Source organism: Calonectris borealis, chromosome 4 (genome assembly GCF_964195595.1).
Source record: "Calonectris borealis chromosome 4, bCalBor7.hap1.2, whole genome shotgun sequence".
Taxonomy (NCBI): domain Eukaryota; kingdom Metazoa; phylum Chordata; class Aves; order Procellariiformes; family Procellariidae; genus Calonectris; species Calonectris borealis.
In genome coordinates, this window is record NC_134315.1 from 65,080,044 (window position 1) to 65,107,215 (window position 27,172).

Genomic DNA, 27,172 nt, shown 5'->3' on the forward strand with positions numbered 1-27,172 from the left:
GAGAGGAAGGACCCTGCGTTACTCAGGATGCCAGGGTGGGTTTGTTAATGGCGAGTTGACCCGTGTCAGAAGGATGACCCAGATACACGGAGGAGCGGCAGGCAGAAAGTAGTTCAGTTACTAGTGAGGTGCTTCACCTGCTGCGGAGCAGGGAACATCTTGCACAAGCAGTATATGGAGGGTTTAAGTCCTTAGGTGGGAACCAGATGCTAAGTCCGGATAAAACATTTGCCCATGATGCATTTTGTTTAGTTTTGAATGTTTCTGGGAGGACAGGAGGGAAGGAGGGAATGGCACAGGCATGTTGGCAGCCCTCTGCCCTGGCTGGGGCCAGCTCCTCCATGATTTATAGCCTGCAATGTCTTTTCATCGCTGCGCCACAACTGCAGAAGGGGATGATTTAACTTGTGCTGTGCTTTCCTGCTCTGACTTCCTCCGGGTGCCCAAGGTCAACTGTTAGGCTAAGTTCAACTGTACCTACTACCAATTTAATATGCGACGCTTTCCTTTTAGGACTCTGCCATATGATGTTGGGGGCAGGCAGGAGGGAAGACTCCGTCCTTTAATGACTTTTCCATCTCTCAGTGTCCGAGAGCAGAAAGAAGCTCCCATCCCTTACATACCAGCTGCTCCCTGGCTGCTGCTGGGCGCACTATGTCGTGGGTGACCCTCGGGCTTACAGGAGCAAACTGAACAGCCTAAGCTCACCTCCGCAGACAGCGGATCGCACAGGTACGCTGCCCTGAGTGTTTAATGGAGGAAGGTCAGGGCTCGGGGTGAGTGAAATGGGAGTGCTACCAGGCAGCAAGGAAATATGGAGACTGGGGAACACGTCTCTTTGGAAAGGCAGGGTGAAAGCATTCGTCCTGACCCAGCTTCTGCAGGCTATTAAAGCACGTCACAGGATAGATACTAGTCTTGTACGCTCACACAGATGCAAGTGGTGCTGAAACCTAGCACCTGCCTTCCACAAACATTCCTGTCACCCTGGCAAACACACATGGAAACTGCTTTACGAGATTTCCAACTAATTTGAGTCATTGATGAAAGCATCCATGAAGGCTCCCTCTGCCACGAGTGTGCATTAGTGCGAGCCAGAATCACCTAGAGAAGAAACCTGAGGACCTGCAACCAAAACAGCAACAAATGCAAAAGGAGATTTTCTCAGTAAACACTCCGGGGTTCATATTTTTAAAAGCGAAGGATGTGCAAGTCTGAAAAAAAATGTCTGAGTGTAGTTTAGAAATCTGGAAACAGCTTGGTTTTGTCTGCTGCACTTAATGGTGAAGGTGTAGTGACTGCAGATATGCTGGAAATGAGAACTTAAGGTAGCGTTTGAAGAGAAATGTTACAGCCTCCCTCTCCTCTGCACATCTTGCCTTTGCTGGCAATCCCAGCTGGACTTTCTGCTATCCTGTGTGTCCGTCTGCTTGCTGAGTTTGGCCTCCTCTGCTGCAATAATGCCTTTTCTGTGCAGGTGAAAGAGGCACCTGACATTTAGCTGTGATCTGGGTGACCTGTAGATAGCCCTCGGTGCTATCTTTTGAGCTAACTACAAATGAGTCTCACTGTGTTGGTGGTCTCAACACAGCTCTTGCTCAAATCTCACTGATGGACGAGAGGACTGAACTACAGGCTCAAATCTGCTTGCAGGCAGCATGCAAGCTTGTGATTCCCTCTGGGACAGAGCGTGCCTTGCTGAATCTGGCTGAAATGCTGCACCAGGTTGCTTAACAGATAGGCACAGGCTTCAAGTATTGCTTCGGTGCACCCAGCAAGCGAACGCACATCCTCTTGCAGCCTCACCAGCGAGAGAGGGCTCATCCATCATCTGCACTGAGGTGAGAAATGCTACCCATGACAGGAATCTGTGAATACCTCACTGGCAAATTCCTACTGCTGATGGGGACAGGCACCTCTGTGCTGCAAAGACACTTCTGTCTTGCTGAGAGGAAGAAGGTTACAGGTTACTTTCTGCCAACACAACGGTGTGTCAGATAGCCAACACAAGAACAAAAAACAAAGACCTAAATCTTGTGGGACTTCCTATTCCAGTTGAAAACATCGTGGATTTGCAGGGATCTAGCGCTGCTGCTGGAGTTAGTTACTGCCCCACGGAGAAAGCATGTTTTTATTTCTTGCTTTGCAGAGGTAGTGCAGGGGGATCCATTTAAACCTGTGACTGGCCCCTGCCTGTTGTGCTGCTCTGCATAGCAGCACGCGGGTGGGCAGCAGCTGTCAGGGTGATGCCTATCCCACCAAAAAGACTTCCTGCCAAATAACACGAGACCTAGGGGCTCTTTGCCTTACTGAGGTGAGTTAGGCTGAGACAGTACTCTCAAGCTGAGGCTGCAAAGGGCTTGAAAGGCTTTGCAATGTCTTAGACAAAGAGTTTTACAATTTTTTGTTATCACAAAGGTTTAAGAAACATAGCAAAACCAGATCTCTAAAGTTGCATAGCTCCAGAATTTACTTGTACTTCCTTAGTTATTTGACCTGAAAGTGTTACCCCTTTCAGCCTTCAGAAAGCTGCACAAAGGAGTTCAGAGGGAGGCTCTTGCCAGAGTTCGAGAGCAGCGTGGCAGGGGGAGGCAGGCAGACACCAGCTCACCTCCACCCCAAACAGCTCCCGGCGCAGCACTGGCCTCGACTCCTGATGGGTGATTGCTAGGGACACAGGCCTGGACCTGGGGGAGAGCAGCTTTATGAGTGATATTGGTACAAAGCACATTAGTCTGCTGTGCTAATTGCTAAATACACCTTCTGAGGCAAGTGAATCAGCAGAGAGTATATAATTAAACCCAAGATTGTTTTTGATATATTTTAAACATTCTTCTAGAATTCTCCACCTGGAAGAAAGAAAAAGGGCAGCGACGATGAAAGGTAGCGAACTGTTCATGAGAACACGGTGAGTATCATTTTAATGCTATTGCTGCCTGCTACCATCACATTTCAGCGCGGAGCTATTTAAATGACAAGAGTGGCCTTTTTTTTCTTTTCTCTTGCCATGAAAAATGAAGTAATGACCCCAAAGCATTGTTCAAATGAAGGCCTTAAGTGGTAAAGAAGAAAACAAAGCCTAAAACATCAGAAGGACAAGACATACGTGCTCAATGTTTATGTATTGAAGTGCTTCTTGTGTACTGGCAAAGAAGCTGAGTAACAGGTTCCCAAGAAGTCTCCCTTGTGCTGTTCAGGCAGGCAGGGACTTACTGGCGAGGTCAGCTGCAGTTGCTTTTTTAGGGTGCTCCTTAATAAATCCTCTCTTATTAGATTCTCTTCTGGCTACCTTGCAGCTCTAAAGCTTATAGGAATTTTAATCCATTTAGCCTCTTTTGAGTGAGGGTTGCATTAAATGTATCCAAACATCCTGCCTGGCCATTTGGTGATCTATCTGTCTGATCTGCAAGTCCAGCAGGGAATGACCAACTCAGCACACAGCGAGTCAAGGCTGGGAGATTACCCTGAGCTTCCCCATTTAAGATTGGACACATTGAAACTGTTCCTGGTAACGGTACATTATTTATTACATTCCTCAGTATACTCTGACAGTGGCCTTGGCTCTTGTTCAAGGCTGAGCAACTCAGCTCAGCAACAGGCACACCAATGGGCGCAGGGGAAGCAGAATCGGTTGGTGGCAGATGTTTGGCCATATAAGCCTGTTTTTCCCTTTCGCTTTGAGCCATGCCTGGCTTTATACATGCTGCTCTGTCTTTGCAATGGATGCTTAATGCGGCTTAGAACAGTGAACCCTTATGGGTGCAGAGCCATGTGGGATTGCACATATGGTGGGGGGGACAGGGGAGGGAAATATCTGACCCAGGGACTCCTTTTTTTCCTCCTCAGGCATAAGAGGGTCTCCAGCCAGGCTAACAACATGGTGGGGTTTGTGCTGCTGAAGCAAAGGACCAGCATGGTGGTGAAGGTGAGAAACAAAGCTGAGGGGAGCCTGCAAGACTCTGGGGAGTGGTGCCACTGCTCTGCATGCTGTCTCTGCCATGCTTCACAAAACATGCCCCCTCCCTTCCATAGTTTTGGGGGGAAACAGCTATGGCAGCAAGACCCGCCCCCCCATCTCTCTCAATAGCCTAGTCAGTCTAGCATATGCTCCCTTCTGGGCAGAGAAAACACGGTTACTGAACAGTAAACCCACATTCTCAGTCTGTATGTTAGGGAACTCTGTCATCCGAAAAGCACAACACAGAACCAATCTGATGTAAACATTGCACAGGCTAGAAATGCTGCAGTGATTAAAAGATGATCTCCAACATTCATGTCTAATGCTGACCTTGGACTTCTGCCAGCAAAACCAAGGTAAATCCATTATAGAGCTTTACAGGCAGAAAAAAGTTTTTACTCAAGTACTTAACTTAAATGTTCTGCCCATAGTCAGCCTGCTCTGCAGTACTGCCCGCTACATCCCCACCTATTTGCCTCAGTAGCAGGAGAGAACTGCATTAACTCTCCTTCTGGTGCTTTTGCCTGGATGGCGATAGCTGAAGTAGCAACATACTTCCTCGTGTCAGCTGCCGTTGGACAACACCCACGCTGCCACAGATCACATCTTTGAATTTCCTTCCATCCCTTTTTCTTATGATTCTGCAGCCTTGGGGGACCACAAAAAGGAGTAGCTTGGTTGGTGTTAATGCCATGGTATAAATCTCTTCTCACTCAGTGAGATCAAAATTAGGCTATTTGGGGCCAAATTCTTTTATCAGCGTAAATTGGCAGGTCTTCATTGCCTTCTGTAAACGAAGATGGCCATTTGCATTTATAACATCAGATGGGTGGCTAATTGCTTGGCACTCCTTGAAGATATGAACAGACGGCAGCATAACTGATTAACTATTATTATGCTTCTCAGCTGCTCTCAGGAGAGAAGTAGCAGATTTTCGCATCCACTCCTGTTATGTACTTGGGCAGTGCAGTTTTCTGGTCTTGAACTCCTGAGGACAGCCGAGGCGGAGGACAGCTTTCCTTCCAGCGAGGAGAGCAAGACTACTCCATTGCTGACATACGGTGTCCAGGCCGGTGATGAAACATCGCAGTACCCAAAGATACTATCACCTCAAAAAAACCCAGTGTTTCTCTCTGATCTGGAAGTCTCATTTTTGACCATTTCAATTTCCAGACCAAGGTTACTCGTGGCCAGCTCATACCACATTTGTTCTCATACTAACGCTGCTCTGTAGTTCGAATTAACCTGATTCCCTTGTGCTCTTCACTAGGTGAAGAAGCAAAGTCTATTTAGTCTCTTCCTGTTAAACTCCTCAGTCCCTGACATCTGCGTGCCTCGCTGAGTCCCTTTTCACTTGGCATCCTCTTTTACATGGATAGAAGTCTCATGAAGGCTTGTGCAATGCCATTGAACGTTCCTTGGCTTTTACAAAGCCACATCATACTGAGGAGATGTTCCCAGCTAATCCTCTCAGATTCTGCTGCTCCTCTTATTCCCAACTTATGAGCTTCCAATTTACAGCAATGCTTTTGGCCACAGCCCTGCACACTGCACCTAGCAGAGCACATCCCACTTCTGCCACTGTTGTCAGTCTTCCCAGTTGTTACTGCCAGAAACGGCCAGCTTCACAAACAATCTGCAGACCATTTGCATGTCCTTCACAAGTGCCGCCTGCCACCACTCCTGCTTCTTTGTCCAGTACTTCCAAAAACACTCAGTGAGAGCATATGCAAGACCAGCTTCTGAATTCCCCTTTTAGCCTCCTCACAGCACCTCCCATCCGCCAGTTTGGTCCTGAAGTACTAAGATTCTCTTTTGCTTTCCTTTCCTTGCTGAACAGTGTATCACAGAAACATCAGGCCAGCCCAGCACATCTTCTTTTCACCCTACTGAGGTTCTTTTTATTCCCTTTTACCTTCGACTGTGTTGTTTCTTTTAAAATTTGTTCTTTCCCACTTTGAATCAAGACACAAAGGTCTGTGTTCCTCTGGCCAGACTGTGCCCAGTTTGCATCAATACTGAAGTTCAGTGCAGCAGTCCTTTCCAGATGTGCAGAGATCCTAGGGTACTAAGCTGTCCGAATTCTGCTTTTGCTGCAGATGGCAACATTTCTGCTTCTGCGCAGCCCCTTTCTTCCTGCCTTCCCTGTTATTGGGGCCCCAGCATTTCATTCCAAGCTTGCAGAAAGTAGTCCCAGGGGGCAAAAGGTGGAGCACACCGAGCCGTTACTATTCTCATCTGCGTCGGGAGGTACTACGAAATATTTACTAGATAATGTGGTCCCAGCAATCAGGAGTGGGGCTGGTGACCTGAATGTTTTTCCCACTGAGGAAGACTGCTGTTTCCTTATTACCAGTTTCTGGCAGCATTAACATACTTCACATTTTTGATGTGATTCAGCCAATAGCAGAGCCTGCTGGGCAAGGAGTTTTTATTAAGGGCATGGATAAATAAAAAAGGATACCCGCAAACCTTCCAAATCACAGGAGCAGAATACAATAAATATACTTATAACACTGCTTAGAAACCTATAACCTAGATCAAGGGGAAGAAAATTACTCCAATTGTTTTTTAAACTCCTGAAACAAAGCAACTCCAAATTGATGCTTTATGTTCACCAATTATAAAAGCTTATGAGATCAGAAAATGCTGGAAAGGAAATAAAACTAAGCCCAATTTTGTCAGAGGAATGGAACGTTTGCTTGACAAATCTGTAACTCATGATCAGTTTAAGTCAGCATGATTTGCATTGTTATTTATAGTATTTCTTGCAGTATGTATTGCCAAATCTACATTCCACAAGCACCGGTATTTTAGGTAGTTTTCAGGCAAAACTGCCTTTTTTTTTTTTAAACCTGGACATTTCTTCCAACTGCTGTTCTTCCTAGACATATTTGCTATTCATGGCACACTGTTTCAAATTTTTAAAACTTAAAGCCAACTCCAACTGTGCCACAGGAAAGCACAGCGTGCTGTGAAACTCACCCGACCCAACTTGCTAATGGCCAGCAGAAACATGCTTGCAGTTTCACAGCGCAGCATGCCCTCACAGTGGTAAGGAGTGCAGCAGAGGCAGCAATCTTCAGGTTTAGGGGACTGCAAGAAACAATTTGCACCTTGTTTACACACTAAATATCCGTGTCTCTGTATGGGTGGCTTAAACCACTGTGCATTATTTCCGCTCTTAGCTTTTAAAAATACACACAGATGTGTTCAGAATCCTTGCTAAATATTTCCTTGAAATGTAAATCTCTTAGTATAAAGTTAAACAGAGCTTTTAGTAATGAGCATGGACAAAAAAATATCCTCACCCCTAGGATGCAACAGAAAGCCGCCCCACTGTACTTTGGGTTCAAAACCTCTAAGTTGCACTTCATAAAGACACATTTTAATAAATTAACGTTTATTGAAAATATCACATTAGCCTTTATTTTGCTCATTTGCCCCAGTGCAAAATTAAGCTATTTAACATGTAAATTGTAATAACAGAACTGCAAGCAGTTTCATAAAATGAAAGACCAAATACGCTTATTATAAGATCAGACTCTTTAATCTGGTGGATAAGGAACAGTGGGGTGGAAGGGAATAATCTGTTTTAGGGTCTGATATACAACCTATCTTGTTGTTTTAGCACGTATATCTGTTATTAAAAGCCACTGTTTAGCAGTATAACATGCATCTAAAAATTGACAATATGGGGCATCATCCATTAAATATACTATTTGTAGACAAGAATCATTAGGGATGGGAAAAGGATTAAAATAAAAAGAAAAGCACCAGGGCTCCATGGCCCTCCTAGAACAAAGTATTTTGCAGGGAGAATGTAATGCCATTTGTCAGCGCTCTACCACGACATGCCGTAAGGACTAGCTTTTGGTCCATTTCCTGCATGTTTGCTGTAGAAATGCACTTCTTTGGAAAAGCAACCATCAAGACTTTGCAAATGCAGGGTTACTTCAGACACCTAGCTTATTGGCCTGGGTGAGGACAACTTTCAGAACAGGCATGAAAGCAGAGGTCTCGCTGAAGTTGCTGGTGCTGACTATGTGTGTGTGGATGTTCAGTCCTTCCTGGTAGTTACGGGTTTCGATGCTCTTCACAATGTTGTGCAAACCACTAATGATGGCTGGAGAGAGCTGCAAGGAAGCGAGGCAAGGCAGGTCAGCAGAAAGAAAAGACAGCGCATACACCAGTGCGTACACTAGTGTTAGAAAAACAGAAACCCTGAGTGTAACATTTGGCCCTCAGGAAGGTGCAGCAATTAGTTTCTTTCTTTAAAGATAGCCACCTTCCGAGCTGCACCACACTGGGAACAGTCACTGGGAAGTCTAACAGCAGACTTCAACCTGAACATACCTTCTCTGCAGTACTGCAAAGCCCTGCAAGCCTTCACTGCCAGCCCCTGAATGCAATTCCCTGAGGTGGGAGCCCTGCTGTGACAGACTGTGGCACATGAAAAACCTACTGAGCTTTTATGCCTTTGAAGTAAAGTTAATTGCTCAGCAAAGACAAAGGCCTGACAATGACAGGATTAGACCACTCTGATCCTAAGATATTAAGAGATCTAAGCCTAGTCCTTTACTCTGCCACAGATCTCCCGGAAGGCTTTAGAAAAATTACCAGATCTTCCAAAGTACTTGCACATTTGCCTTCCAGTGAAGTCAGTGAGCCTCCAACATCTAAATCTTCTGGATTTTTTTTGACCCCAGGCTGCGTGTCTCTCACTTCCTACTGGGAGCAGGGAAACTTGCTGTGTTGGCTCATTCTGCCAGCAGCTGGGGACATGGACCCTCCAGATGCATTCACCCTTGCCTACTGCAAGGAGCTCTGCTCTTTGGCTCAGCGCAGTCCCTGCACAGCACCATAAAACTCATGACATGACCCCAAAACACTGTAAAGTCTGCACAGGCACTTGGGGCCGAGCACTCTACCTAGCCATTTCTGGCAAATGCATGGAAACATACACTAAATGGATTTGAAGCACGCTTCCAAGAAAAGAACAGGCACCTGCTACATATTGCACAGGGGTCCACACCACTGATGAAGTTCTTGGCCATACCTGCAATATTTGATGGGGGAGGGGGGCGGGGGAAGGGGCAGTAAAACAGAACTTACTGTCTGTTCCCTAAGTTTGTCATATAGAAACTCCAGGCGTTTATTTGCATCATCTAGTTTCCTCTTGGTTTGCTGCAAGAGAAATAAATACATTAAACCACAGCGATTTTAAGAACACCATACTGATCTGATATCATTGCAAAGAGGTCCATGCAGCTCATGAACTTCCTTTCGCAACAACATTTTGCTAACACATCATTTGAATTCTTTGCTCTCTACTTTTATCCCCTGATTTTGCTAGGAAAGACCACGTGAACTGTAGTTCTCCACATGTGATTACTCTAGTTAGCTACAGAGAATAGTAAACTGTAGAGGTGCAACCCAAAAGCCACTGGTCATTTGCAAAACCCACCGGTATAGCTGATATGGAAAATGACAGAATTCTGAGTTAGAGCATGAATTTTTTTTCTATGGTTCACTGGCAAAGCATAATGATAGTTGGATAAAGTTATTACTGGAATCAACTATCCAGCAACATCAATGAGAGTTTAAGGGCATATGCAGTCACTGAAGTCTAGGTATGTACAACTCAGTCATCATTTATGGCAAATCCTAATTATATTTTTTATTATGTGATTAGTAAAACCAGGAGTTTGTTGCTAAGTTTTTACTGTCAACAGAAAAACTAATAGCCTAACCCAAACGGTCCTTACAGATCCTTTGTGCTTCCATGATTTTATACAGAGTAAACCACCCATTGATGTGTCTGGAATTATTTTGCCACCAAAGGCTCTTAAAATAACCCCAGTATATTCCACCTGGGGAAGTGCCACAACAGCTGCTGGAGAAATGCATTTTTATCCACTTTTTTTTTCTTTTTTTTTTTTTAAACAAACAGCTACAGAAATTGAAAATTTTAATCCAGAATAATAAAACAGTAATAAAGCATCAAGGTTACAATTACAGAAACACAAAAAAGAAGGTGGTCAACAGCAGCAGAAATGGCATCAGTGCACAAGAGTAATGGAACTTCCTCCTAAATCAGTACGCACATCAATCCATCTTCACTTACGATAGTGCCAGTTCCCCTGGCAACTGGAAAAGTTTCCCTGGATAAATAATTGCCCAGAGAGAAAATAAAAAAGCCTATGGGAATGTTCTAGCTCAAGGGTAAAGACAGACCAGTGGCTGTCTGCTGTGCTAGAAATTAGGAAAAGCTGTTTGGATGGCAAAGGGCATAAAGGAGAACACAGCATGTGGATCTCAGGCCATGTGTGGAAAACCCCTCAGCAGTAGTTATGTTGTCAAGGAACTGAGACAAGTAAGGAAAAAGTACCCCAGGAGGAGCAGATAAGAAACTGGCTAATTCTTTTGGACTGGCTAACTCTCTCAGATAGATGACTTGGGAACATCTGTTTCAAAACCTGTGAAAAGGCGTACATGCTATTTTCATTTTACAGAAATGAAAGAGGGCAAAGAGGAATAAATTGTGTTTAGTAAGCAGCAAGACATCTCTCCAGCCAAAGGAAATTAGGTGGAAGAAGTGCAAACTGGTTGTTCTCCTCACTCTTTGCTTCCTGTTCCCATTTTCCCCTTCGGAATGTAATAACTGACTAGTGTCTGCATTTGTTCTGACAGTAACTGATGTATACAGTCAGGGTGGTATCTCTCAGCGCTGTGTGCTGGAAATGCTTGCTCTGCCTAAGAAAATCAGAGATACTTAACAAGAAGCAAGCAAAATGTGTTGGCAGAGCAGAAAAGCAATCCCTGGGTGCAGAAGTGAACAGAAGGCTTTTGCCTTCTTTATGTGTTTGGGAGAAGGGGCACTCAGAGGAAGAAAAGGTCAAAGGGTCCGTGCAGTATACGACTTCTATCCCTGCACTCTACAGCCTAACCTTTAAAGAAAGTAGTTTGAGCAATTGAATGCTACTGAACTTTATGAGGTCCGTTCAAAGAAAGGACTATGGCCTCGAAAAGCTTCTGTAAAGGAGGGCATGGGCCAGTCCACCCTGAAACTGCTGAGCTGAGACCCACAGGGGAAAGAAGGAGTACGTACATGCAAATGTCAAGTCTAAGCTACAGAGCCAGCTGCAATTGTACAGCAGACATAAGACAGAAGTGACACCAAATGCCCAATATACTCCCACAGCCACTGCCACAGAGCCCTCTGACAGCTCAGCTCCCAGTCATCACACCAGGAGCGTGAGTCTGTGCTGCTGATCAAGCACATTTAGTGCACAAAGCCCTCTGCACAACCCCAGCCTGTCTTTCATCATCCACCTTTCAGCGTGCGGTAGGCACAAGCTGAACAGTCAGCATCTGGGCTTTGGGGTAGTGTGTTATTTACTGACCACTGGAAATAAATTAGAAGCTTTGAGATGGACGGCTCATTTACAAAATACTGACTGCTACAGGAAATGTTTTTCCTATCCAGCTCCAGTCATCATCTTAAAGCTCATAACCTTCCACTTCTCTGCTACCCATTGTTTCCTTTTGAAATGAGTTTGTTATCAGAAATCACAAACCACAGATCAAAGTCTGGGGCATGTACTCACGTATGTGAGCCTCGGCTCAGAGCTGGTGTAACACCAGCTGCTTCCTGCTTTGAATTACAAGAAGCAGTTAAGCAAATGTACAGGGCATGCCTCCATAGTGATCACTTGACAGAAGGAAGGAGAGCCCTTTCTGAAGGGATTTAGAATTTTTTATTTTTTTTTAACCATCAGCATCAAAACTTTAACTGTAACCAATTCCAACCCTCCTCCTTAGAAGAGAGCAGTGGAGGGGGCTGCAATGGGTTAATACCCTGCCCATAAACAGCACCATCGTGCTCTGCCCATGCTGAGTGCAGAGTCAAAGTGCTCGGGCAGCGGGGCTGTGCTCTGGCCCCAGATTGCCACATCCTATGTGCATTAGGCTTTTCTACGCGTTGCTTGTGGCTGCTCGAAGCAGCCTTTAGAAGGAAAAAGCTATGCCAGGAGAGACGGTGATGGCTAGCTGTGCTGCCCGTACCAGCACATTCACCCAAACACAGGTGTACTCTGGGAACATCACAGAGACCTACCGGATCGGAGGCAGACAGAAGGCACCTCTGGATAAGAGCTTCAAATGTAGTCTTCAGAATAAGGTGCTCCTCAGGGATGGGCTTCTTGGTAATCTTCTCTGTTGGCAGTGCCTGCACATGCTGAGAAACAGAGAGCAGGTGAGGCTTTTACAGGTCACTGTGACCACATGTTGTTTTCAACTAAACCAACTGGCATTATTAGCCAGCTTAGCACAACTCCTATTTCTTCCCTGTGCGTGTGTGGAGGTGACATTATCAGCATCTGCTGTCGCTCCCTCTGGAGAGCTGTGAAGTTGCAGAAGGAAGCAGCTTGTTGGTCCATACTGACTAGAGTATTAACTGCAAAGAGGTAGCGTCTAGATGGAGATTACAGTAGCAAAATGCCAGCATGGTGCAAAGCTAGTGACTAAAAACTCTGCAGTACACTTTGGAGGTACAAGAAATGCCTTGCAACAGCATCCCAGCCCGCTGGTGTACAAACCAAAACCATGCAATGCTACATTACCTGGATGGCATTGCCGATTGGGGCCCCAGGGGCCCCCTCCGTGCTGGGTTTGGAAACAGCGGGTGGCACGATACACGGCCCCAGGGGCTGGGGAGCAGGTGGGTAGCCACCCTGCAGCACTGGCTGTCCTGCGGGGAGGTGCGGAGGCTGGAAGCTGGGGGCGCCCGTGGGTGGTGCCGGAGCTGGAGGCTGCTGCATCTGAGACTGTGGATCCGCCAACGGGCTCATGATGGGGGAGGTGATGGGAACTGGGGGCAGGAAGTTATCAGGGACCTGAGGAAAAAACACAATGCATTTATGTTGCCGTGGCTGCTGCAGGCAGAGCACAACACCCAGCTCATACAGACTTTCCAACCCACAGCAACTGAGAGCTCTGCCAAGCAGAGTGCTGAGCCCCCAAGATATAGAAATAATAGGGGCAGGCAATACAGGATTTCACTCTGGCTAAACAAACCCATTCCTCTGGCTGCAGCTGCACAGTAAGAAGTGCCCTGGGGCAGTAATATCCTCCAGCATTTCCAGTCCTGTGTGCTCTGCCTGTCCTAGTGCCCGCACAGGGCAGGAGCAGTTTGCCCAGGCTGCCCCTGGCCACAAGAACTGAGTACAGCCACCTCAAATCCAAGGCACTCTCCCTCTGCTAAGGGCACAAAACAGAGGTTTGGCAGACCAGCACTAACAGAAGAAGAGTTGCACTAATGAAAACTAACCCACACCTACCTCTATTCTTACTATTGCATCATTATATTTAGATTTTTGTGTCTCACTTTCAAGGGTACTTTTTTGCCCATGCAGTACATAGGTCACAGCTAGCAACACACACCAATAAAGCTTCTGAAAGCCTTTCAAACATCTGGCAAACAGGTTTGTGCATTTCATATTCATCCCTAAGCATCTGCCAGTCTTTAGACAGGAGCATTTCGGAAACATTTGGTAGAAAGAAGAAACAACAAAATGAGCTACTGGCCTCTACTATGCATCATGCAGGAATCCAAAGAAAAGAAAGAGCTCCCATGGGAATGCGCACATTTCTTTGGGCATGCATGGAAAAGAAGAAAGATTACAGAACCCTGAATGAATGATGCCAGAATTAAGCTAGTGGTTTGGGACAGCAAGAAAAATATTCCCAATCCAGCACCAACAAAGTCAGTTATAAAAGCAATGAATCACAGCAATAAACTTTTGAGTGGTGGATAAGTTCTTAGTTAGGTGGAAAACAGTTGCAAATTATGCTGCGGCTTGAAATGCCAGACGGTTCTTCTATTTTACAATAGCCCATGTGGTGAGTCGTTTCATAATATCCTAAACCACCCCCTTATGCAGTGGACATAAGAGAAACAAACACAGAAACATTTCTGACAGAGGTTTGTTAAATACCCAACAGGGAATGCAACAAACACGACTCCTCATTTAGAAGGGAGCCAACCCTCAAGCCCTGGCTATGGCAGAAATTCTGTCTGTGACACACACACAACAGGAGCAAAAACCCTGTTTGCAGCAGGCTGCTTCTTGAGCTCTCAGGTCCAGCAGTTAATTCTCACTGACAACTTTCCTCCTTCTACTTAAGAACCTGAAGTCCCGAAAGGCAGCATGCCAGCTGCTGTGCAACAAACGTTCCAGCACTGGGGCAGTCAGGAGCACACAAAGCATCCCCTATCCATCCTCCAAAAGGTTCTTAATCTTGAACTGCAGACACCAAAACCTAAAGGGTTTTGCCTTCATCTTCACCCAGACCTTATCTTGCCTGCTCCAACTTTTTTTTTTTCTCCCCACACTTTACACACTCCACACGGACTCTTGCTCCCCAAATGCACCAGGCTCAGAGAGCAGTGGATGACACTGACTGCTGTGGAGATACGCAAGACTACAGCAGCACCAGGGGATGAAAAGGCTCGCTCTGCTCTGTGCCCAGCGCCCCCAGTTATTCTGTCCTCCTGCAATCTAAATCTGTTTTACAAAACTACATTGTCTCCATCACGAAAATTGTCTTACTCTCAGCAGATCTCTCAGGGTCAGACCCTTAATCAGGATAAATTGCTTTCAGTTCCAGCAAAGTCAGTAATCTATAACAATTTGCACGGCCTCATCATTTCGCCTAAGTATCATCTCTTGCAAAACTCATCTGCTTTACTGCAGATGAAAATAGTCTGAGGTATTTTCTTCCCTCAAACCAGGATCAATGTCATTATTAACAACCACAACTTTAGCAAAATCCACCATCTCTTTAGAGACTTAAATATTTTGAGAGAGATAATGCATATTGGAGTGGTATAAAGGCCATTTCTGCTCACGAGGTGCAGCTTTTGTTTGCTGCTAACCCTCCTTTTTCCTTTGCCTGCCAACAAGTTTCCCAGGAGCAGCTTAAGTTACTGCTTTTCAAGCGGTCAGCACTCAATTGTGTCGAGACATGATTTCCTAGAGTACCTTCTTCTTCTTGGCAGCTCTGTTCAGGGCAGGAGGGTCGTTCCAGCCGTTCTGAGGCCCTGGGACAGAAAGAAAACAGAGACTGTAAGTACATGGGAGGAGGGCAGTGATGCCTTCTTGAGCTCAGCTGGACCAGCTCCTCACCAGGGCTCTACTGGCAGGGGCTTGGCAGAGCCTGCCCTCACCTGCCTGCTCCTCTGCTCTTCACAGGGGGGCAGAACAGCTCCTGTGCCAGCCAGAGCCTCCCAACACCCCAGCCATCAGACCCTTTGGGCTCTGCACCCACTGCACAGGTTTGGCATCTTGACCAACTGTTCTAAAGTTTGACAGAAGTTGATTCCTTTTTTTTTTTTTAATAATTAACTTTTTCTTCTCTTCCAGGAAAAGAAACTTTGAGCAGACATGCCCTTTGAAAAGGCAGGCAATTACCTACCATGCCCAAAACACAGCTCTGCTACACAGACTGTATATATGAAGACAGCTTCAGTTACCGGTGAAAGTTTCTCCCATCTTATCATATGAGAAGAAATAAGAACCGGTTTTGAACTTACTTTTTCTTTTTTTTTTTCCCCATGATCACTGTAACATTATTATAAACATTAATCAGCAGCAGAAATGTCAGAAACCATGGGTGAATAAGAACACCATTAAGAACATCCACTTCCCAAGAGCTGCTGCTGCGATTGCGTACTGTGATGGATTTATACATGACAGGTAAGACGTGTTCCCCAGCAACACAACATAGAAAGAAGAGGCATAAGAGGCAACAGGAGCCTTAAATATTTCAGGCCAGATTCACCCAGCCACCCTGGAGACACAAAAGAGCCACAAAACCAGGTTTCCCCTGCCAGCATGTTTATGGGTGCTTTGTGTTCCCAAAACAGAGCAGAGCTGCTGGAGCAAGGTGGCAAAAATTGAGCTTTTTGCACCAAGGGCAATTTGTTTGAAACTGGAAGAAGCAGAGAGGATGTCTGAGCAGATTCACTCCGAGTCCGGGGTGTTGTTCTGTACCAAACCTTCTGCTCTTCCAGGAAAACACGCTTTGTTCAGCTGCAAGATTTGTACACCAAAGCTCAGGTTAGTGCATTAGAAATAGTTCCCCATCTCATCATGGGGCACATGTAATCGGGACCACAGCATTATATCTCAGCATTACCGCGGCCTCGCTGAGTAATCAGGATTTATTGCACAAAGCCACAAAAAGCCAACAAAACCAAATCCCTCAATGGACTTTTTCACCACAGTTTTTTTCACTTAGTAGATGATGAATTCACCTTAGACAGCAGAGCTTAACATCACTGCAGAATTTGCTCAATTTATCTGAAATTGCATTTGCTCCTGAGCTTTTTTTAAACAAGTTCCACATCCAGAGCATGTTAAAGGAGTAAGTGAAGAACAATTTAAAACCCTTCTCACATCTGCTTTTTCTTTAACCAAAGGCAGTGCCATCTCCCGACAGTCATGTGCCCCAGGGGCTCCTCTGTTCCTCCCTATCCAGAAAATCCCAGAGTATTTCTGACATAGGAAGTCTAACTACTGCGGTGCTGATAGTGGTAACACGTTAAGAAAATCTCCCAGACTGTCACTGCTGTTAATTTCCTGGAATAACTGGCTTTAAAAAAGGAAAACCAGCATTTGTTTCTGTGGTTAAAAACTCCAGATATGTTGTTATTGGTTTTAATTATGGAATTAAAAATTGATTTGATTGAAGTCTAATTGGCAAACAGCATCGCACTTAATGTTCTCTGAAGAACATATGCATTATTGATGTCTGTTCAATTAATTTCATGTAGTGGCTGTAATTATTTTCAGGTTAGATGGTACCTAGTTCACCTGTGAAGGGAGAGGCCTGGTCTTGAGTTGGTAGGCTTTCTGCAGATAAAATGCAAAGAGAACTAAAAAAAGATTTTCTTTGAAAATAATAAAACAATTGGTCTGTAATTTTTGATTAGCAATTTAGTTTCAATAAGCATGAGAAGTCAGGAGAAAAAACGCCTAACCTAATTACAGTACCAGTTTAGAGACAAGTTATTTGTCCAAACCACCCTGTGGAATTGCTTTTGTCTGCCTTCCCTGAACACAAGCCTGTTGCTCTTTCCATGCAGTAAATCAATGCTTCTGGTGGTTTCTAACAAATGTTGCAGAGTCCTGGCCCGCTTTCTTATCTCTTCCGGTGTTTCTATTCATTTTCTATTCCTACTAGCCAGTGCAGCCGAGAGACCATTACTCTTAGCAACAATCTTCTCACCGTCGTTTCACCATTCCAGAAAGCTTTTCAGGAGATGCTTAAAGTACTTGACTTCAAGGTGGATGTCAAGTATTTTCCCAAATCAAGGGCGCTCTCAACTGCATCCAGCCCAGCAAAAAAGTGTATGTTCACACAGTAGCTTTACACTCATGTGAAAAGACATGTTGCCTGCTCAGACTGAGCAACAAATCCAAATGGCAAAACACAGCCAATACAGCCTTCGCCATTTCAAAGAAAAGAGGAACATCAGAGATGAGATAACTCCTGTCCCTGGGGTTGGTCTGATGCGCTTGCAGTTCTGGTGCAAACCCTTCCCTTAGCTTAGAACTGCTCTATCACAATTTCAAACAAGATTCAAGACTCTGAAAATTAAAAAGCCCTTGAAAGCAGGTTCAAAGATCTATCACAAAACAAAGTGAGATAGGTTGAAAATGAAATTAAATGTGGGCTTTTCTTGCTTACTGGTGCTCCAAGCACGGCTTAACATACTGATGTTACATGCATTTGCAAAAACCAGAAGATATTTATAGAAATGTTTCTTTTTTAAGTGCATCTTTAAATCCAAGCCAGTTCAAAGGTCAGGTGCTTCTCAAGACTTCAAATTTGAGATCTTTTTCCCTTCCTCCCTTACCCCCGCCTTTAAATGAATCACATTTGCCAAGTGAAACATGATGTTCCCAGATTAGATCATCACCACACACAAAAGCACACCACTTCAAAGCCAAGATCAGCATCACTATACGCTCTGCACTGGAACAGTCAGTGTTACAGATGAGATCTACTTCTGGCTGCCGACTTCTGTGGTTCTATGGGATCTCATGACAAGGCATCCTTCACTAAGCAATGCAGCTACTCTGGAAAATATGTTGGTGGTTAAGCATATTAAGCATGTACACTGTCATTTCTGCATTTACAAAGCAAGGTTTTTTTCTTCTTGTTTATATGGTTTTTGAATGTCGTAATCTAAAAATGGGAAGAGGACAGACTGTGCTCTTCAGATACCTCTTATCTTTTTTCCATAATTCTCCAGCTGCAGGCAGCAGTTGCGTGCCAGCAGCCTACATGCATGAGCCACCTGGCCTTGCACCTCACCATCTCTGCATTTCAGCCCAAGGCTGGCGTTTGCCAGGAATCAGAGATGATGCCCGACTTCGGGTTCCTGAAGGTTTGACACTTTGTACTGGCTGCCTTCTCACCACAGCTGCTGGGAAAAACACAAGCAGCACTGATAGTTCTCAGAAAGTTTTATAAAAAGCCTAGTATGGACAACTTTTAATTTTGAAAGGAAATCTGGCAAAGCAATGCAGATAATGACTGCTTCAATCTGCCTTATATTAAAATGACATAGGCAAGATGTGTTAGACTACTGTCTATGTGGATTACACAATTCTACAAATCGACCGGTACTGTCATTAATGCCCCTAATTTCTATTGTCCCGAGTACAGAACTTCACCCGCTCTGAGCGCGCCATGGGCTACGTCATTCACTGTGAATGCAGGAAACTTAGTAAGTGACAGATCTGAAGTGCCTGCCAGTGACGCAAGTAGAGTAGTAAAATGGATAAGAAAGAACAATTTTATTGTTCCTTGCATTTATTTGGAGGTGCAGAAGCTATGCTGTCTGCATTATAATGTGCTGCTTCACATCCCAGGCCTAGAACCCTATCTAACATGTCTTCCTCCGTCCAATTTAATAATTCTTCTGGCTTAGAGATACAAGTTTGACATGCCCCGTAACATGAGGTCAGGAGAAGTCACGGTACAGCATCTCCAAGAACAGAGTGGACACAAAATCTGGCTGCAGGATGGAGGGAAAAGGCCTCTTCTCCCCTTGCAGCCCTGGCGACTGCCCTACACCAGTCCCCTCTATTTTTTGCCAGAGCAAAAGGCCATTTCTCCCCAAAACACAAGTGTGTGTGTGAAGGCAATGCCATGAGAAGCACAGGCTCCCAGCCTCATGGACGCCAGAAGCACCTACTCATAGGACTGCTGCTGCCAAGACAAAGGCAATATGCCTTTTCTGCACTGCATCACCCCTAACAGACTTCTAAAAGAAGAAAGGGAGTCAGTGTGGTCCTTAGGGCCTGTCAGCAGTTAGCAGTCCTGGAATATCCCTCAAATACTGCCTAATATTCCCTCCGCTCCCTACTTCCCAGATCTGGTCCTTGACTCTCCAGCTGGGCCACCTGGATATGAAGTATGTTTATGGCCAGGTTTAGAAAAGGACTGCTTATACTTCCTGCACAGTCTGATGTTTGCAAAGCTGTTGTTTCACAGGCTGCTAAGTGAAGAGATGGATTTATTATCACAAGTGAGGTCACTGTCCCACAGCAAACAGTTACGTCCAGGCAGTCACAAGGAGACATTGAGCCCCACCTCAGTGCGTGCTCTCTCACCACGCATGCTCAAACATGCTCTTATGTGTCAGCCACACACACATGCTTTTGATTAACATTCAGGAAAGAGACATGTAAATGCATTTCTAAATCACTTCTTATTATCTTTTAAGGCATTCACAGCTACAGTAAATCCCATCGCACTAAGTGGTTAGGAAAAAAATAATGGAAGTGAGCTGATGCCACAGGAAATGCTGTTTGAATTAAATATGCTGCCAATCCCGGGCTTGAAATGCCACTCACAAACCAGAGACAAATTACATTTGCAAAGTTGTTCTGCGAGGAGAATTGGGATCACCTTCTCTGCAGCGATTAGGAAAATTTGTTCATTTTTGTATTTTGCTCTCCAGCCACATAGCAGGTTTTGACGCCAGCCTCACAAGGTTAAAACTGTGCCACTGTCCATCCACAGTATACGACAGCCTCATAACAAGACAATGCTGTAGCACCCTGTCTTGGGCAAGACAAAAGCTCCGTGTTTGTGGCAAGGTCTGACTTGCAAGAGAAAGACGACTGCTCACGCTGCTCAGCAAGTGCTCACTGCAGCAACATAGCCATAGTGTTGCCAGATACACAAGGAAGATGTGTTTTAGAAATGCTTTGAATTGACCTCTAAGCACAAGCAAACTTTGTATGGAGCATTCACAAGGAAAAGGTGCACATTTAACTGCGTGAGTAATAAAGCAAAACCCTCCCCCTCCCTGCCTGCCCCCCCATCCAAGCGCAGACCTGTTCTCTGGGATGCAGGAAGGTCACTGGTTGCAGGCAGAGTACCTGTTGGTCCAGTAGGTAATGCATAAGCGACAGAAGTTGCTGGAGGTCCTGGCCTGCCATGCTGAAAGGATGCACCAGAAGGAGGAAGAGGGAAGGAAGAGATGGGATTCAGGCTCGTTGGGGAGGGTTGAGGCTGGCCAGGGTACAGCGGGGAGGGCACAGAGTGGGCAGGGGCAGAAGGCAGGTAGGGAGGGGTGGTGTTAGGGGCAGGGTTCGGGTAAGAGGCTGTAGCAGGGACAGCGATAGGCTGCTGAGGCTGATAGAGAGCTGGTCCCCCTGTTCCACAAGAGTACTGCTGTGTGGTCTGATACGCTACAAACAGGGAGAAAAGACATTCAGTCAGTGAGTTCATAACAGAGGAGCAGGTTTCATCTGCCTCTGCTTCCTTCCATACCTGACTCTCGTCTCTTCCTGCCCCTTCCCCCTCAAACCACTTACCTGCCCAGCCAAATCCTGGCTCCCACAACTCTGCCTGCACTTGCAGGACTGCTCAAAACCTCAGCCTGCCACTGGGAGTGGTGAGCCAGAGAAAGGACTGCCTTAGCTGTAAGAATTCCCATTCTCCCCCACAGACCCTCCTGCCCAGAGCCACCATGCCTCGGGGTGGGGTTGGGGCACACAGACACTGCTGCTCTGGCTGTCTTCTGGACCGCTGCAATCCTCATGGTGCTTCTCAGGGAAGGGAAACCCCTGCCCCAGGTTTGCACAAAGGGAAAGCCTAGGCCAAGGAAGTGAATAGCAGTCTCTGGTAGTGAATGCAAGCACACAGCCTTTCCCTGTGGGCCCTGCAGCTTAACTTCACTGCCTCTTGTCTGCCCATCTATGCCCACTTTTTCCTCCCTGGTGCCTGTATTTTCAGTCCCCTGCTTTGAGTGTGTCAGTGCTCTGCTCCCTTCCTCACTCACCTCTACTACTGCCCTTGTCTCCTCATCCCCTTTCCCATCGTCATGGAGTCCCAACGAGAACTGGACGGCCCAGCCGCACACAGACGAGTTGGGTCCCTCTTTGCCAGGCCTGTGCTGCTTCTGCAGGACTCACACTGAGGGGTTTCTGACCCCAGCACACCCTTGGGAAGGGTGAGCTGAGGAGTGAGTCTAAGAGCTGTGGGCAGACACCTTCTCAGCAGAGGAGACAGTGTCTGACAGAGGGTGCCTGATGTCTGGAACCCACCAAAAAATGACAATCCTCAGATGTAATCTCAGGAGCTTTTTCCCTCCCAAGAAATGTAGGTCTGAACCCTCCCAACCCCAAGGAAGGGACTGGCTATCCCCAAGTAAATGCGACCTCATCATCTGGCTGGCCCACCTGGGTGGGAGGGAGAGCGGAGCTGCTGCTACTCACTCTGCGGGTACGTTGGCCGGGCCCCTGCTTGTGAGTACATGCTGTAATTAGAAGATGTGGCTTGCTGCGGTGGTATGTTGGGGTTAATGGCACCTGGCATGATAAACCCTGGAGGAGGTGGGTTGTCTCCCTGTAAGAAAAGATTGTAGGAAAAAGGGTAGGGGGAGATAGGATTTAGTCAGCAACAGTAATGCAGTCCTGAAGCAGAACTGTAACAAAATGATCAGTTCACATTTCAAGGCCTGAAACCACAGTCCCTGGAAGAGCCACAGCAGCACAGGGGCAAATGCCTCCAACCACCCCAGTGCCTTCGGGCGCCCAGCGTAACACTGAAAGCACAGCCTGTGTGTGCAGTGACTTCAGCAGCAGCAGAGCAGCGCATACCTTCCCGCACAAGGAAGAGGTCCTTGCCAAGCGCTGCCTGTTATTCAGGCAGTCCGAGAGCGCCCCGCCATCCATTGCTTTCAACTAAACAACTTAAACATTAACTCTGAAGCTTCTAATTTCCATGGGAAAGAAGGAAAGGAAAAATATCACACTTCAAATATTCCAGTGTGGGGCAAGGGCTGGGCAGGCTCAGATCACACTGAGCTCCCACTTAAGGCTTTCCAGAGCCACTCATCTGGGCATCGGTGAAAAAAAAATGTAACATGAGACGTTGGGGAGCAAAACCAGAGCACACGTAGAAGCTGCTCCTTTCACCTATCCATACGAGACTGTGTCAAGCACACAGACTACATCAGGGGACATATCAGGGTGGAGCAGGGGCTCAGAGAGGAATAATGAAGGTTATACCTGTGTGTCAGAGGGACAGCCTGCAGGAGGATGGCTGGGAAGGGCAGTAGGAGTTTTGTTACTCCAGGTAGTGACAGTAGGGGCAATTCTAACCTGAATCGAACAAAGAAATACCAATCATGGAAAACAAAACAATAAAAAAATCTAAAGGGTTTCACAAAACGAGATGCAAAGAAGTGAACACAAAAAGGTTTGCATGCTGGCACTTGTAACACAGCCATAAAAACTCAGAGGAAGAAGGAAAAGTGCATTCAAGACAGATGAAATCACTGTGCACTGGAGCCGAAGTGAATTGCAGAGTGAAGATGAAGCACAGTGGAGACGCAGCTACAACAGGCTGTGGAGCGAGTGCAGTGTTACACGTGCCAGTGAGCCAGGTTTGCCTCTTTCATCACATTTTCCTATTGCAGAAGCTCCCCCCAGGCTACTGCATGACACAGAGCATCACTAACCACAGCTGGAAGTCCCAAGTTCCATGTAAAATTCAAACATACTGCCTCACACAAAAGCAGTCTGTTTAAATCGAGCTTAAGATGAATTAAAGAAGGTTAAAATCTGATATTCAGGTCTTGCACATGCACAAACATATATCTTAATGCTAATTGCTTCCCAGCCAGTCTCCCACAGCTCCTTTCCTCTATCTTCCTTCATTGCCACTCCAAAACCCTTCAGTTTCACATGACCACTACTACCTTTCTGACAGGACAGAAACCAAGAACCTCCTATGCCTGCGACATCCTTGAGCAAGGAGAGGGCGTGCTGTCCAGCAGTGGGATGCACAGCTGGGGTCAGGAGCCTGACACCCCACCTGAGGGAAAACTGCAGCCCTGAAGTCCTGGCTGGCTCAGATAGCTTCAGTCTATTGGTCTCTAACCCTGCGCAGTGCTGGGCTAATGGTGCAGTCAGCCATACAAAAACCACTGCTAATGTCTGCATAACTCATCACTGGAGTCATCTAAAAGACTTTTCCATCCCCTTTCATGCCTGTTTTTTTCAGATGAAAAAGAGGATTCAAAAACCTATGCTGAAAGGAAACCAAGTTTTAAGTACATGTTCCTATTTGGGACAGCAATTAAACAAAGGCTGCCTCAAGCTTGAACAAGCCCTATGTACACACTTTCTTAAAAGGAAGTCAAACAAAACAAATATCCTAACACTCAAACATGTCATTTCTTTCCGTTCTAGCTCATCAGCATACCGCTGGGTACCTTTCTGACATGGTACCTGTCCCCTTCACGCCCTTCCTGTTGAGCATGAGCTCCCTGCAAAGCCAAGAACACAGGGGGTAACTCACTTGCAGTGTGCTCGTGGGTTTGTGATACACCCAGCCTTTTATTAATGAGCAGGTCTTGCTTAAATAATAGCTTGAGGCATTCCTGAAACAGTAGGAGAAAGAGGGAACTCTGGTTTAAAAAGCATTGCTAAGATCACGCCATCTAGAGGACAGCTGCTATTTTCCACAGCCAAACAGGAAATATGCAGCATTGCTTCTCAAGGCAATTCATTGGTTACAAGGAGAAAGGTTAAAAACACAGGAAAGAATAGTAGAGTTATTTATTGACAATGATGCATTTAAAATCATATGCAATGGCGTTAGCAAGGTAATCTTGTACGAACAGGATGAAGGCTTTGTCCCTTCTGAAATCTACCTTGTTAACACCCTGGAGAGAATGCGAAGGGACGCACAATTGTTGATACAAGAGGAAGAGAACAAAGCCCAAATCCTCCCCATTTTTCAGCCCTTCTTCTTTCCTGCCCCCATTTTTCTGGCAGGCAGTGCTTGAAGGGCAGCACTGACAGAGACATGCTTCTGCTTGTTCCAATCTCCTCTGTGTAAGGAGGAGCACTAACAAAGAGGAGCACTAACACTAACCTGCAGCACTAACACAGCTCTGCTGTCGGAAAAGCCCAGCCCAGAGTCCCTGTGTAGAGCAGCACTGTGCTGAGGGATTAGGGACTTGGTGATGCTCTTTAAGCATGCACACAGCCAGCGCTGCCCGCTGCACCACACTCCAGTGATGGCCAACATGGTCTGATGCAGTGTCGTCCTCAGGCTAGAGATAAAACTAGGGCATCTGCCTCCCTCATTTCTCCTCTTTCTCCCTGCACAGTCCCCAGCTCCCTTATTAGTCCCATACTCACCAGGTCTTTCTTCTGGCAGAGCTCACACTCAGCCCAGGCCTGCCTCCCCGCTCCTGTCTCACCCCTGCCCATGCTGCCTATGTCCCCTTACGCCCAGCTGGGAAGGTGTTTTCATAGTAGGCTGTACCCACAACTACCGAAACACGCCCTCAGTTTGCTATTGCCACTGCTCAGCAACTTCTGCAGCCAACATCAGAGCTAGGGAGGGAAATAATCAGCCCCAGAAGAGGCTGGTGAGCAGCATGAGCAAGCCCCAAGGCCTGCAAGGATGGGACGACATCAGGGACTATAAGAGCAAGCACACAAAAATCCTGCAGTGCTCTCCCACACAGTTATTCTTGGCACTGAAGCACATTTTCAAACAAAGGGGGAAAACACCTAATCTTCAGAAGCCGGCTACTTGACAAGGTGTTTAACGGATGTTTCCAAACGAGGAGTAAAGGAGGCATCTGTACTGATTGAAAAGCAGCATCAATGACTTTCACCACAAGGCTCTTGGTAAAGGCATGTCATACAGCCCCAGCTCAGATCAAGAGAAAGGAAAAAAATTCTTCTATCCATCACTCTCCAGAACTCAAGCACCATGCCCCTCCGTGACTGCCAAAACCCATTTACCTGTTGGTAATACTGCTGGGCTGGAGCCTGGGGCCCTTGCATCTGTCCAGCCACAGCACCAGCTCGTCCTTTGGGCATGGGCTGTCTCTCGAATGGTGCCTTGAGGGCCTCCTGTCCCACTGGGAGCTCCCCTTGGGCTCTGCAAAGCCTGTCCCGTAACAGCATGATGTTTGGCTGCAATCAGAAAAGGACGGCGAAGGAATGTTAACAGCACTGTCTGTCACCCAGTGCATCACACCAAGAGGCTGACTGGCCACACACCGATGAGCTCTCTCTCAGAAGCCTACTCTGCTTTATTTGATTGGAATAAGTCTTTTCTGCATGAGACACGGGGCCGTTGGAACTGCCTTACGTGTGCCTGCCTCCCATCTTGGGCTGCATCATTCCCAAGCCAGCCTGTCTACGAATACCAGCTGATGGAAGATGAGAAATCAAAAGAAAACAACCAAGTGTCAAGGTACACATTTCACTGTGTCCGGCTTGCAGGAGGGACAGCTGCCCCTTTGGCAGCCACTGCCTGCAAGGACAAGGGCATGAAACGAAGAGGGAGAAGACCAAGGCCATGTACTTCTGCCAGCCAGCAAGGCCAACGCAGGGAGAGGGGAAACAGCCTGACCATCACATCCCAAGGTGTATAAATGGCAGTCCTGCTGGCTAACTGCACCATGCAGTTTTCCTCGAAGTACACCTGTTCACACAGAAAGAGAGAGTCAAAAACCTGAAGGCCCCGTACCTGGTTGGTGTTTGCAGGGAGAAAGGTCAAAGCTGCAGCAATGCTGCCCTGGGCAGCCAGGAGGTTGGCATACTGGCTCATCTTCTCAGCCAAAAGGGCCCCCACGGCATTAGGGTCCACGGCCTGGGTGAGCTGCACGGCTTTACGCAGGATTACAACTTTCTCTATTAAATCCTGGAAGATCAGGAAAAAAAAAATCACAAATGAGAACAATGGGGTGAAGTAGGCCCTGGCTAACGACTGTTGAGGAGGGCTGTTCCTCAGGGCAGCCCCGCAGAACCCCTCTCACCCAACGGGAAGCCCAAGCCAAGTGCAGGTTTCTCAGACAGTTACAGCTGCACCGAAGGCACGACTTTCCTAGCACGCGAGATGACAGAAGAGCAACCAGCAACCGCGCACCAAGCGGCTTCTAACAGCAAAGCCAGCAGCGCATCGGGTAGAGTTCAAAGCCAGAAAAACGGCTTTTATTAAACAGGATTTCAGGGCCCTTTCAGCACTGAGCACGTCAACCAAAAGAGTATGCTTTCATAAAAATATCTGGTGAGACCCATGAGAGCGAATGGAAAACATGCCCATCATCACTATTAGTGCTGGGGTGCCACACATTCGTTTGCAGCATTTCAGTAAGTCAGTTCTTAACCATCTTAATCAAAAGGATCTAACAACTCCCTTAGGAGAGTTCTCCATGGTTTTCTGGTTGTTACCACAAAGATGGTTTTCCTGATATTCACAAGGAATACTCCATATCTTGCCTTCCTTACACATCCCCAAATACCAGAGCTGGTCTTGGTTGGGTTTCCTCCCAGTGCTAAGTTACAGGAACATTTTCTGGTCAGTTTTCTCATGTTTTTCTTAGTCTCACTGTATTACATTGGAAGATACTACAAATATTCATTTGCCAATATTAACATGCAATCTCTCTTTAAAATCTTATAACAGATTTAATGAGAGTGTACCACACACAGGATTTCAACCATACATGACTAATAAGGACTGTTTACTGACTGTTCAATAATACATTTTTGTTTTTCCAAACAAATCAGCACTTCAAAAAAGGCAAGTAAAAAAAAAATAAATCAAGATAACCAACAGCTTCTACAAGTTTCAGCAATTCCACATCATAGT

The 27,172-nt window shown here is 46.2% G+C and overlaps 1 protein-coding gene across 10 annotated transcripts in view; it reads right to left on the reverse strand.

Moving 5' to 3' along the window:
* Positions 1 to 6,372: 6,372 nt before the first annotated feature.
* The window catches only part of SEC31A (SEC31 homolog A, COPII component), a 59,828-nt gene continuing 39,028 nt past the window's right edge, over positions 6,373 to 27,172 (reverse strand). For 4 of the 10 annotated variants that reach the window (XM_075149849.1, XM_075149850.1, XM_075149847.1 and 1 more), the window contains 10 exons: positions 26,048 to 26,221; positions 25,315 to 25,488; positions 22,558 to 22,650; positions 21,763 to 21,892; positions 20,377 to 20,733; positions 15,004 to 15,062; positions 12,583 to 12,855; positions 12,078 to 12,197; positions 9,074 to 9,145; positions 6,373 to 8,094 (listed from right to left, as the gene is read on the reverse strand). In XM_075149849.1, the coding sequence (XP_075005950.1) occupies positions 7,915 to 8,094; positions 9,074 to 9,145; positions 12,078 to 12,197; positions 12,583 to 12,855; positions 15,004 to 15,062; positions 20,377 to 20,733; positions 21,763 to 21,892; positions 22,558 to 22,650; positions 25,315 to 25,488; positions 26,048 to 26,221 (1,632 nt within the window). In that variant the 3' untranslated portion in view covers positions 6,373 to 7,914. The remainder of the gene's footprint in view (positions 8,095 to 9,073; positions 9,146 to 12,077; positions 12,198 to 12,582; positions 12,856 to 15,003; positions 15,063 to 20,376; positions 20,734 to 21,762; positions 21,893 to 22,557; positions 22,651 to 25,314; positions 25,489 to 26,047; positions 26,222 to 27,172) is intronic. The other 6 variants (XM_075149853.1, XM_075149851.1, XM_075149852.1 and 3 more) reach the window with 4 other exon arrangements.